Here is a 14,408-nt window from a genome sequence, read left to right on the forward strand (position 1 = left end):
ACTCATAAAACAACACCAAAAACGGAGTCTCACGTGGAATAACTTATAGATCTCTACATCTGGTAACTATCTTGATAGTAAAACTCAATGTACCCATCACAGAGAGAAACATCATGACATATATTGAATTGCTTTGTGATCAAACTCAAGTTACCCAGCCCTGGCTTTGGATAACATACAAATCAGTCCGAGTTGCTCATTTGCTTTTTTACTTTGTATGTATTATTTTGGTTACTTTATGTTATTTGTTGTGAATGTCTGTTTTCCATGTCTGGTCTTTGTCCCTGGATTACGTTCTTTTGATTACCGCTATAACCTTGGTTCCCTTGATTACTCTAATACTCCAGTGCATCAGTCGTAGGTCGTTACGATGTTCCTAATAAAATCAAAACATTTACAAATTATATTTCTTAAAAACGTAAAACCTAAGCATCCTATATCACAATTAATGCGAATTCACTTAGAAATGTAATCGTCGGAAATCGTATTTTTTTTTGTAAAAGAGAATAAAACGAAATATCAAACGAAATGTTTTGCAATTAAAAGGTGAAAAAAGGGGATCCTTAACTCGTGTGAGTGACGAGACTTTTCCGAAAGACTAGGAGCATTGATCTGGTTAATGGTTACATTGTCATATCAGTGTCGTATTGTAATCATATGCACGCATAACCATACCCCTTTTATTTGTCTTTACAACGAATATCACATGTTGTAAAGAGTTTTCATTTTTGTCGCAGACATCCTCCTCAGATATTTACGTTACATGGGATTCTTTTGTTGATGTTGAAGAAGAAGGGTATTCCATGCACTCATCCGGAATATCTCATTACCTGGTGTCTGTTGGCAAGTATCGTTTAATGCAGAAATTAAGACAAAATTATATTAAAATGCTATGTATCTTTTTATCGTCATAATTATTTTTCATCGAAGTCTTTTTCATTGAAATCTGGAGCTCGTTTTATTAATGTCTGTTTTTTTAAGAAATGATATATAAACGATGCAGACGAAGAAAAAAAGTTTGTCAATAATTGGTTAATGTAAATGTAAATGTATCGAACACCATTATACAATTAAATGTTATAATACTTAGCACATATATTTTCAGAAAAGGTTAAGAGCGCTATGTTTTTCAAAATTATTTTGTATAAACATTACCATCAGAACCACGGTCATGCATTTGGATAAGTAAAATCCCTTAAAAAAACTGAAAAAAAAACAAACAAGCATCAAACAACAGAAACAAAGAAAACAAAATCAATACAAAAGATAAAATTAAAGAGAAGAAAGCGGGAAGAACCCCTTTCGCACGAGTCTGCATTTTTTTCTGCCGATATTTAAACAATAAAACAAACGCAAAAACATATATCGATTTTTATATTATGTTTGAAGGTTCTGTCGAAGATGGAGTTGATGTAATTGACAAACGAAACGTTGGCGTTACCAATCACGTGTCTTTCCATGACCTTACCTTGCAAGACGGACATACATATTACGTTTCTGTATCAGGTGATGTTGAATCAACAGATTATTAATTCGATTGCACAGTCTTAAATTAATCAGAATAAATCTCCGCATAACAGCTACTTGTATGGAATTAAATATTTAATTGCGATGAGGTAAAACTGTCATTTCAGTAACTAAAGTACTCAAGTTCATGTAAGTAGCTGGTTCTAATGGTTAAATAAATATCAAATTGTTTAATATAATATGCTTCCACTTAATTCGCACATTTTTTTCAACAGGTGTAGATTTTATCAGTCGAAACACGAAAGTCCATGCAGATCCCGTAACAGTAGATACAACACCCCCGGAAGTGTCATCAGAGTCCATATATATTGGTGGAAGAATATTTACAAATTTAAGTCAGACTGAGATTTGGTAAATTTATTTCAAGTGTCTACTGCGATTACATAGACCACGTTGCTTTAAAACTATTTTACTAGTAATATAACACAAGATATGAAGTCCCCTCCTCAGTACAAAATATACATACATACATACATCTAAACATAACTTTATAAGGTTCCAGAAGGTGCAGAAAACTTCAGTAAATGAATATGAAATAGTTTTTATCATATGACAGTTTAATAGTTCATGAATAAAGTGTTTTCAAATGGATATTGGTTTCGGGTAGCCAGTCTATGTGATTGAAATATAATTATAACAAAAGAACATTAAAAAGATGGTATCTATCTTAATCATTAATATGAAGGAGTAATCAAGGGAACCAACGTTATAGCGGTAATCAAAAGAATGCAATCCGGGGACAAAGACCAGACATGGAAAACAGACACACACAACAAAGAACATAAAGTAACTAAATTCATACATACAAAGTAACAAAAGCAAATGAGCAACTCGGACTCCACTAAGAACTGGGAGCTTGGACCAGGTGCACCGGTAGGGTAAGCGTCCTTTGCTTTTCTAGAAAAACTCACCGAGTTGCTCATAAAAAATCAAGTCCGGGGTAGACAAACGAAGAAAGGAAAACCATGACCCGTTGAATAAATCAGTTTTCAAGATTTGATAATTGCTCTGTTACGAATTTATGTTGAATAAAATCGTTGAAGACATTTTTTCAGTTTCACGTTTTTTGTTTTACCTTAATACCTTGTTCAACGTTCAATACATAATATCATATAGGAAATCAGCGTATCATCGACTATTGCGTTAAACGGCGATTACTAACGTTACTCGGTTAAACAAACTAAACGGATAATTATATTACAGAAAGAAATAAATAGAAATGTTTTTGCAACATCTCTATTCAGATCATAGTTGAACGAACTTCCGTATTTTTTTTCTCGATGTGTAGTTTCCGTGGCCTTATATTATGTTGTGTCTCATGTCCCACTCTATAGATAGATCACTGCAGATAATTGTATGACAATTTGTTGAAATATTGCTTTATTGAAACACGAAAGCAAGCACATTCAACAAATTGTTCATGCAAAAAGTAAACATTTGTCAATTCCTAACATTATGGAGATCCAAAATTAAAGATGTATATTCTTTTATATTTTTGTCTATTTAGATAAGATCAGGAGCTTCTGTATTTAAGAACACTACAAATTGTTTTTTGTCAGGACTATCCGACATCTTTTGTTGCTTTGGCTATTCTTTACTCATTTCCATAACCGTATCAATCACAGATGTTGACAAATGGATCAAAATGTCATTATTAACTAGCTCCTTTACTATACTTTAAAACTAGTGGAAATTGTATTGCAAACTATAATCAAAAGACGGCTGTTATATTATATATGCTGATCATGTTTCTTTGTACTTTGCTTTTGAACGATACTGTACTGCAAGTAATGGAAATGTTTTTAATGCACAATAATTGAGCTCTCAAGAATGCCCAAGATGAGCCTAGTAACATTGCAATTGTAATTTCATTCTTGAAACGAACTATTTAAAATATCTAAGAAAAAATAGGAATTATGTTTTCTTTTATTTTGTAGTTGGAAAAATATATTCTTTGATATTGAAAGTGGTATCGACCATTACATGGTTGGATTAGGTTCATTATCCGGCCAGGATGATCAAATAGAATTTTCTAGAATCGACCAGGAATGTGGCAACTTGAAACCAGACCATAATCATCAACTGATGGAAGGCCATCCTTATTTTGTTACTGTGAAGGTAATACATGAGTCATAAAAGCAGTATGTCAACCATACAACTGAATTAAACAATGGTCGTTTTCTTTGTTCACATCGACGGTTTGATGTTAGAGATAATACCACATGACATGAAACATTGTTTAAATAAATCGACATGTAAGCACTATTATTAAACTCAACTAGAATTCGTATTTACTTCTCATATTTTATATGTTCAATGTTCAGTGTGAATATATCAAAGGCATGTAGTAATAATGTAAAATAATACGTAGATTACTACATAAGAATTACTTTCGTTTGGAACTACTGTCTGTACGTAACAATGCGCTATTTTTGATGATTGAATAACAAGACAACTTCCTGGTAATATGGATATAATATGATATTGTTTATATTAAATTTAGGCATACAACAGGGCCGGACTTTCGGCCAGTAAATCATCACTTGCGCACATTTTTGACATTTCATCTCCTGTTGCTGGTCATGTCTATGATGGAAGATCACACACTGCTCCGCCACACGCTAAAGACATTGATTACCAAGCAGATACAACACAACTCTCTGTTTACTGGGAAGGCTTTCATGATCCTCATTCAGTTATTAAATATTATCGCGTTTATATCGGAACTTGTGCTGGGTGTTATGACATCATAGATGAACAAGTTGTAGGTGCTCATACATGTGAGTATTTCCATCCCGTTCAAGAATTTCACAGTGAGTTGTCATGTGTAAAATAATTGATCGTACGAGTGAATTCACACCAAAAAAAAAGAATGTTTCTATCTCAAATTTGGTTGAAAAATGTCAAAACATGGACTTTTATAGTTTAAGCGAGACAAAAAAGTTCTGTATTTTAAGTACAGATTTAGCAATGGTTTTCAAAACTGTTTGCAGATTTTACCTTGTCTAATGTGGATCTGGAGGCTGGTCGTAGATATTTTTCTACAATAACAGCATGTAATACCGGAAATATGTGTACATGCGTTACATCAGACGGTGTTACCATTGACAATAGCCCACCTGTACCAGGTATTGTTCAAGATGGTTCTGGTGATTATGACATTGAATTTCTCTCAGTAAGGTGAATAACCTTTTCTTTGTATTTATTAAACTTCCGATATTTTAAAAATTGTGTTACATTTGTGGCTGGACGGTCATTCTACGTTGTAGTAGATAGTTACTTTTTGTTCAGATATAATTAAAAATGTGTGAATATATTTTAAACAGGAGAATTATGTAATAATATCTCTAAAAGATTCCGTCTTAAAGGTTTATTTCGTGTATATCTTTTCAATATATTCCAGGGATTATATACCGGCGAAATGGTTTGGGTTTAATGATGTGCAGTCTAATATAGATTACATTGTGGTTCGAGTTGGTACGTCTCCAGGATCAGCTGATATTTATCCCCCACGTATTATCAGTGAAACAGATATGGTGATTATAACAGACCTGCCAACACCTCTACCACCTGGGAGACGTATTTATACCACCGTCCGTGCTTACAACAAAGCAGGTAACTCGAGACATATAAATACAACCATCTTTTCATACAAAACTTTCTTCAAAACAGCTAAAGAAATTCCCCCAAAAATAAAAATAAAAACAGAACAAACAAAGCAATAACACATTAATAAAGTATTTATTTAAAAATATTCATATTCTTGGTGTTGAGTATTTTGGCTTGATTCAATGACAAAATAAATTTGGTGTTGCCTATTTTTTTTAAATGAATAAATTTCATTTTGACATAAAATATTCAATTCAGTTTATATAGTCATGTTTCTGACCTCAGGTATATACACAGAATCTACATCAAATGGATTTATTGTTGATGTTTCACCCCCAGATGCTTTGGAGTATCCAAAACTGTCACGTGATATTGGCTCAATAACCGAAGACACGTCGGTCTTGCGATCTGCAATTAGGTTCAAATGGGATGTTGAAGATAAACAATCATCTATACTCAGACAATATATATCTTTTGTTTCACACCAAAATGGAGAATTTAATTCGTCGTCAAAGATGGTAATTTTTATTTCGTAGTACGTGCTGTAATATATGAAAATAATTAACACGAATTGTGACATTTTTGGGATTAACACGAGTACAAAACAAATGAGCCTTATGTCGTTTATTATGAAGATAAGCATGCTCTACTCCAAGAGGAAATTGGCATTACAAATAAAAATGGAAAAACAGAATATAAAGTTTCATCCTAAAAATCAAATGGTATCTCCCTAACACATTGTGCATGTCAAATTATTTTAGATAAATGGAATACTTAGAGAATATACACTGACTGATCTAGATTTACATGACGGAGGAACCTACTACTTCAAACTGATAGTTTGTAACGGAGCTAAGATCTGTATAGAGACAGAATCTGAAGGAATACTGATAGATACAACCCCACCTACGTCAGGTAAACTATTTTAAAACGATCAACATCGAATAGTTGATATCACAATATATCATATATTCAGATTAAAATATAACTGTTTTGTATATACAGTAAGTTATAAGAATTTGTTTATTCTATCGTCTACACTGTATCGCATACCTGAAGTATGGTTAATATGTAGGATATAATGAACATGATATTTCAAAATCGGTATCACATGATATATCAACCCTCGACCTATATCATCCCTCGGGATGGTGGCCCTTGGTTTGACATAGAAGTCTCGGGTTAAAACTGCATGTGATATAGATTTTGACATGTAATATTCAGTATATAACAGAAAAACTGGGATTGTCAAAGTGTCATTTGTTTAAATTTGTTCTTTCAACAACAGTTTCTCTTTTTTTCTCTTTGTCTATTTTTGCTTGCATGAAATATAAATTTATGTTTTTTTCCCGAATGTGATCTGCACCATGTTAACTTTACGGTTGAAATTTAAACAGATAAATAAAAAAATATCTTTTTTATCATTTTGTTTCAAGGTATGTTTGCTATTGGTACTTATCACGCTGCTGAACTCACGAGACATACAGAAGGATGGATGACTTGGTCTGACTATAGACTGAACTTATCCTGGGTTGGATTTTCTGATCTTCATACTGGTATAGACAAATACTATGTATCTGTTGGGAGTCAGTTCATGGGAAATGACTTAAACAAGGTATGACATACACACTGGTATAGGCAAATACTATGTACCTTTTGAAAGTCAATGCATGGAAAATGACTTAAACAAGGTATGAAATACACCCTGGTATAGACAAATACTATGAATCTGTTGGGAGTCAGTTCGGGGGAAGTGACATAATTCAGGTATAATATACACACTGGTATAGAAAAATACTATGTACCTGTTGAGAGTCAATTCATGGAAACTTATGTATACAAGGTATGATCTAAACACACTTGCATATTATGTATCTATTGGGATTCATGGGAAGTGTTGTAAACAAGGTATGATATACACCCTGGTATAGACAAATACTATATATCTGTTGAAAGTCAGAACATGGGAAATGACTTGAACAAGGTGTGATATGCATACTGGTATAGACATAATATCTATCTTTTGGGAGTCAGTTAATGGGAATTGATTTAAACAAGGCATAACATACACACTGCTATAGACAAATACTATATATCTGTTGGAAGTCAGGCAATGTGAAATGACTTAAACAAGGTATGATATACATACTGGTATAGATAAATACTATGTATCTGTTTGAAGTCAGAACATGGGAACTGATTTAAACAAGGTATGATATACACAATTGAATAGACATACATTTTATTTGTTGGCAGTCAATTCATGAGAAATTACTTGAACAAGGTATAATGTGAAACACATGTACATTTGTGTGCACAAAATTGTATATCACTCAATGCATCACATATTGTAAGATTTATTCAACTTTTTTATGGTTATTGTCAATACGTATTATTAGAACAAGTTTCATTGATTTTTTACAGTCATGTTGAGTACAGAAGCAAACTAATAAAAGACTTCCATACAATTAAGTCATTTTTGTTATGTGTTGGTAGCTGGATGAAATGTCGGATTAATATGAAATTATGTCAGAATATGTAGTATTATTTTGTTGTAATAGGTACCAGGAATCCCTACAGAACTGTCGCATAATGATTCTTCTGTAGAATATAAAGACGAAGGCCCTTTACAGTATTTTGTAGTCTCAACTCAGCATCTAGTTAATTATGAACATGTTTTCATTAGTGTATGGGCAACCAACAAGGTAATCATATATAATAAGGTAATTTTATTCAATACCATTTAACACAAAGTTGAGAGCGCATTGAAATCACCATCATTTTCACGAGTTCACCCATAATTCTTGAAAACGAGTTCAACATTTAGTTTCCTTCTTATCAATCTGGAATCTGAAAGAATCACATTTATGACAAAAACACAAACTGTGAATTTTATCGAAAATTGAGAAAGTAAAATTGAAGTCAAAATAGTTGGTTCACATTCATGGAAATTTATTTTCTTTATTTATTTTTCCCACCACAGATCATTTCATAAACAATACCCCTAAATTTTCAACCTTCTGCACGACTTTGAGTAGTTTTTTAAGCCTAATATTGACCATAGATGATAATGATATATTGGTAAATATCGAATTATTCTATCAAAAAGTTGACGAATGGTACAAACTGAATTCCTTTTTTTAGCTAAACGTATAGTAAAATTTTTGTCAGGAAGCATTTTAAGATAAGTTGGCACAGATTTAAATTGACTATAAAATGTGAAATTTACTTTTGTTAACATGTACGAAATCGTTCTTAATAAAAAAAAACAACTAAAATATAAAAAAAACACCTCAATGAAGGTACATCTACACATGAACACATATCTCTGCAGAATTTATTTTCTATCTTAAAACCCCCATAACATCTTGCTTATGACTCTGCATTAGTGACAACTATAGAAAAGTGTGAAAATACACATACCGATTCACTCTCTTTAAAGTTGTATAAAAAGATTACACTACACTCTTCTCAAGACTTTATTCATGGAAGGTCACTTCAATTAAAAATAAAATAATGTGATCATTAACAAAAAACCTTTCCTTATAAATTTTCTTCAACTTAAACTGTAAAAGCTAACAAATCTTATTATTTTTATTTAATATACGCCACCTAGGTTGGTCTGAGAAGTCACATGATTCATTATCAATTTCGTTTAATATTGGGAGGATATTTGGATCTGATCAGAAGATGTGATTCTCTAACTTGTTTAGGACATTGTGTTTGTTCTCCAAAAGACCAACGTTGTCATATAAATGGACAGAGCTGCAGAGATGTAACTGTAGGTCAGTGGTTTCAATAATTGTAAATTTATTACTACATATATGTGAGACCGATCGAAGTTTGTTAGTTAAACTGTTTATCTGTTGAAATTATCAATTTCATATTTTTTTATATGACGCACTGCTGTAGAATTATAACGACATCGTTTTATCTGTTCATGTAAATACATTACAATGGCAGCTTGCGATTCAAAGATTTTACAACAATTAAAATGTGATTTACATTTTCCTGGCATATTTTTCCCTCATTATATAAAGGTATTCATAGGGAAAAACTGTTTTCACAAGATGTCATGAATCTTAAAACTTGAATTAGAAAAAAAGACAACCCTTCTATTACTTTTACTATGTCGTGTACGATGTTACATAATTTGCTTTTTTGTTGTTAGACAACAAGAACACAATGATTACTGTCAGTGACATTCTAGATCTGTCTGGATCTCCTCAATCTGATGTAAAGTTTACACCTAGCAATTCTTTACTGGCAGCGAAATGGAAGATCACAAAACAGAAAGGCTTGGTACCTCAATGGTAAAGATAGAATCATTTGAATAAAGTATCTATGGGAAAACATACAAAAAGGAATAATAATATTATCAAACTGATATGCAAAATCCAGACAAAAGTCAAAAGAATATAACACATGACAATGTTAAGTCTAAAACAGTATGTTAAATGAATCCAATGGTTCGATCTGACTTTCTGCAGGCATTTTCAATTAAAAAGCGGTTTAAACCACGTTTTATTGCTCGCTAACAATGATATTGTAGACAATATCTCCCAAATCAAATTTACACATATTTATGGAAATATAAACTTGTAGCATAAAAACTATATCGAAGTAATTGTCTTTTGTAAACTTTCATTCTTCCAAAGGTATGAGTGGAGTGTTGGACTGTCTTCTCAAGGTTCTCCAGAAGGTGTTATAGATACATCAACCGATCCACTGTGGAGACATTCGGGACAGAAAACAGAAGCAATATTCTATTTAAAGCCAGGTTTGGTTTTCTAAGTAATTAAGTTTTTAAATTATGTCCGAACAAGGTGTTTTTTTATATTAAAAATCAGCAATCCCTGTTTTAAAGCACAAGAGTTAATCAAGTTGCATATAAGTACATTTACACGTATACATTTATCATCTTGTGTTGTGATTATATAAATACCAAACATATGCCTGCTATGTGCAATTGAAAGATTTTTTTTCTGCGTGTACATATGTTGCGGTTGAAACATGTACAAGTAAATGCTGTTACCATTCAAACGAACAAATTTGAACTCGTTATAAGAAGGTATATTAGAATAAAGACTCCGGGGTTGCAGTTTTGCCAAGATATATCACAAAATTAACGAAGTTTTCCAACAAAATGGAAGGGTTCCAAACCTGGAACTTTTACCTGGATACGCCATATGTGTACATTTAAAAACGTAGGTTTTATTTTATAGCTGTAGATATTGTACATTGCATAAGCCGTTAAACGTTAAAATTTTCCTTTCTTCAAAATTTAATCATTTCTTGGGGTCTGTTAACTGGGGTAAGCATTGAAGATAATTAATACTCGCTACGTTTACGGATATTAACTATAACTAACCAATATATGAATAGTAACCTAATGAAAGATAATATTATAGTAGTATAACAGAGTTGAGGGTCCTCTCTAAATAACTCACTTGTAAACCATAAAACACATAAGATCATCAATAAATTTGCAAAGCAAACTTACTTTTACACACAAATGAAAATTTCAGGTAAATCTGCACTTGTGCAAATTTGCTCACGTAAATAAATTTTCATAATGATAATAGCACTTTAAGTAAAGACCAATAATATCTTATTAGGATATTAGGTACCGAGGACTCAATCCAGTAATTTATCTTTGGCTGACACAGAAGTATAAAACGTAGTTAAACTTTAATTCTGCTTCCGATTCCGCTTGCTAATTCATTCGACGAAACTACATGAATGTTAACTGTATTACTGAATCGTTTTTTTTTTTTTCAGGACAAAAATTAGCAGAATTATATACATATTCCGTCTTCGTTAGAGTTTGGTATAGTGATAGTGTATATGCTGTGTTTAAATCCAATGGTATCACAGTTCAATCTCGCTCTATACTTGTAAATGACCAACGTGGATCCGCAGTGAGTCACAATACATAATAGTCCATAGGCCAGTTAACGACCCCCTTGGAGGGAGTTTTGCAGACATATATAGGCTAATTAGAAACGTAAACCGCCTTTTGCCAAAAAAATAAGTGCAGTGTTGTCATGGCAACCATAGTCTAGAATGAGCCACAAGGTCATTTCAGAGTATTCGTCTTTGAAACATTTTGCTTCCATTCAAGTAAAACAATTTCTTTTTGGTAATTCCAAAGGCATCTAAAGAAAGCCAAAACATTCTTATTTACTATAAGGATATAAAAAAAGTTGTTATTCCTTTAAAAAAATGGAACGTCGACTAGCAGAGACCAAACAGCCTGGTTTATTTGGGTACTGTATGCTAAAAGTGAACAAAAATTAATGATTATGATACAGTCAGGTTTAATAAAAATGTTGCGAAGGCAGAAAATACCTTATTTCCCGTTGAATTTATTTGTAGTAAAAAACCTGAAAAATTTTCAGATTTTAAAATTTTTCAATGAAATGGCTTATTTTCTTTGTTTTGCCGCCAATTTTGTTAATTTTTTTTACAATGAACAAAAAGCACAAAATACACTATAAACATATATATTTTGATACAACAGTACAAATTTCATCACTCATTTTTGATAAATATCTGACGATAACATTATTTTTTCTACACAACATTATTGACTGTCTCAAATATACACGACAATGTAATCCAACTCCTTTATTAAAGGTTTTAAGTTTATTTTTATACAGCTATCAATTTGAACCTTTAAAATTTGCCATAAGGTTCTTGTTATTTTTCGGTTTTTAAGGAATCCTCATCGAATAGGAAATTTCGGATTTTATAAATTTTCTGAAATTCTCCAAAATAAAATTTCTCTGTTGGTTAACATATTTCAATGCAAATAATTGAGGAAACATGATTGATAATCACCAGGTTCCATCCAGGAGCATCTGCAGTGAATTCTAAATACTCTGGAAGGTATTAAAACAAATAAAAGAAGGGAGAACGTCTGTCAAAATCCTATAATTAGTGAACGTTTTTCTTTGCATCCATCTGTTGCAACAAAACAATCAATTTATCTCCATAAATGATTATGAAGCATACAATAATCAACCCATTTCAGTCTTATATGATAACCTTTACCATATACAGCCGACACTCGTTTTTTTGACACAAATATTTCTGTTTTTTTAAGCGACATATTTTTAAAAATATGGTATCCACGAAATGATTTTGTCTTCTTCTCCTGAAACTCACTTGAATACCTGTTTAAATGATAGTCCTGACACGCATATAAATATCTCATATATTGATTAGTCATTATCGTTATAGTTTTCCCTCATTTTCGAGATAAACACAAACTTTAAAAACAAAACAATGAAAAATTAACAGTTCATAAGCTCATCGTACGTTACTATCAAAATATTGAGAAATGATCACAAAACGTTGCATGTTATAATAAGTATTTGTTCCCCAACACTTAGACTTCTAAATTGCATAACACTAATCTTCACATTTTCGCCACAAGGCAGATTCCAATATTGGATATGCAGTCATCCTTTATAAGACAAAACATTGGAGCAAGTTTTGAAGGTTTCTGTGTTACCAATTGATAAAACAGCAGTATTTGAATTTTTTAATTATAACTGCAAAATGTGTTACTGTGATTTTTTTTATATAAAAAAAAACATCGACTTATCAAGAATTACTAGACAAAAATCCTGTTCTACTCAATTTAAGAATATTATGAACTCATGTAAAGGCAAGTCATGCCATTGTTCTGCTTGTTGTTGATAACAGTTTTTCGTATATGCTTTTACATTGTTGACTATTCTTAGTGTTGGTTCTCAATTTTGCTTTTATCGGCATTTGTTTCCATATTGCTTTATATGTTGACTTATAATTTGTGTAGATGTCCACGACTTTAGCTAGATTGATGGCATGTATTGTGCTTATGATGTAAATGTTATTTATATAATGCATGTATGTCGATTTTAAAAGCTCCTTTGATCCAAGGAGCTTTTGTTGTACTGCTTAAACGATCGACATTAAATAAAGCTTTCCTATTTGTATATGAAAAGTAAACAATATTCTACTGACTTCTTATGTGCATACTAAACTGTAGTCCAGAAGAAACAACCAAGCTTCATGTTGAAAAATTAAATAAGTGATAAAAATTATAACATTCATATTAAATAATTGATTTTTATCTCAACATTGTTCATCTTAAAGAAACAATTTACAAAAATAATTTGGTTTCTTGCAAATTAAAAAACAAATGAAAGGGAGGAATACTGCAAAGATCTAAATACGTTGTCCTTGAATGTAATTGATAAAATCACTAATATAAGTTCAGGAAATAAAAAAAATAAAAGCATCATAGCTGTAACAATATATCATCTATTTCAAACAACATTTCCCTGCGTTTCAGATTGAAAACTGAGAAAATTTGAAATAAAACATAACTTAATAAGCTGTGTATCATTACTAGCAAACCACAATGATGAGTAATACCTCTTTGTTTAATATTTGTCATATCGTCATATCATTGAGTACAAGCTCAAAATATGTAGGCATTAAATAACATTTAACAATAATACAATGAAAACCAATAGACCAATTATATTGAAATGTAAAATATAAAGGAAATGTTGCTGTTAGCATACATGTGGGATTTATTTTAGTCATAAATATTTGCTAGACTATTTTACGTTAGTTCAGTTTCAGATGCCTTTGATTATATGTAATTAAGCTGTCCTAAAAGTGGCAACATATTTTAGTTGATCTTACCCTACTGAAAGTCTACTGGAATGTTGTCTCGTATTCGTCTGTATTCATGATTAGAAATAGTTTAAAATATTTTATTACAACCAACACTATGTATATTTTGGGAAAAGAATTGACTTGATGGATTCAATATGCATACAGTAACATAACATAACTAAAAAGATTGAAAAGTAAAACTTTCAAATTTCCCATTTTTCGTCATCAAGTTCTCATTTCGAATGAAATATTAGTTTAACCTCTCTTTGTAATTGTAATTGCATGCCAAGTTTATCCTAACAATTAATGATTTTGCGATTATAGTATATTCATGGGAATTTGTAACGGCTTAACTGTTATTAGGTGAAAAATTGAAGGGCTCAGGTCTTCAATCCCATATGTTTCTAGCATACCTTTTTCTAAAAAAAACCTATTAGGCAAACGGATTACATTTTAAATACACACGTACCGAAATGTGTTTTATAGTCTTATCATGATAAACATTAAAACATTGGCGAATTACATTTATATATATATGATATACATATAAGTCTACAGGATTGTACAGCGATACCGATAAAGATGTTAACACACTA

General features: G+C 31.4%; 1 protein-coding gene across 1 annotated transcript in view; it reads left to right on the forward strand.

The window, feature by feature from the left end:
- Positions 1-14,408, forward strand: part of LOC148618755 (uncharacterized) — a 73,851-nt gene that overhangs the window by 49,233 nt on the left and 10,210 nt on the right. The window contains exons 31-45 of the mRNA XM_088577936.1: positions 738-843; positions 1,390-1,506; positions 1,743-1,878; positions 3,465-3,645; positions 4,031-4,307; positions 4,521-4,707; positions 4,931-5,142; positions 5,422-5,654; positions 5,898-6,051; positions 6,573-6,751; positions 7,698-7,841; positions 8,753-8,921; positions 9,308-9,449; positions 9,795-9,916; positions 10,918-11,057. Coding sequence (XP_088434062.1) covers positions 738-843; positions 1,390-1,506; positions 1,743-1,878; positions 3,465-3,645; positions 4,031-4,307; positions 4,521-4,707; positions 4,931-5,142; positions 5,422-5,654; positions 5,898-6,051; positions 6,573-6,751; positions 7,698-7,841; positions 8,753-8,921; positions 9,308-9,449; positions 9,795-9,916; positions 10,918-11,057 — 2,499 coding nt within the window. The remainder of the gene's footprint in view (positions 1-737; positions 844-1,389; positions 1,507-1,742; positions 1,879-3,464; positions 3,646-4,030; positions 4,308-4,520; positions 4,708-4,930; positions 5,143-5,421; positions 5,655-5,897; positions 6,052-6,572; positions 6,752-7,697; positions 7,842-8,752; positions 8,922-9,307; positions 9,450-9,794; positions 9,917-10,917; positions 11,058-14,408) is intronic.

The sequence above is a fragment of the Perna viridis genome, chromosome 4, assembly GCF_037379345.1.
Source record: "Perna viridis isolate PV_CMFRI_1.1 ecotype Kerala chromosome 4, ASM3737934v1, whole genome shotgun sequence".
NCBI classification, from domain to species: domain Eukaryota; kingdom Metazoa; phylum Mollusca; class Bivalvia; order Mytilida; family Mytilidae; genus Perna; species Perna viridis.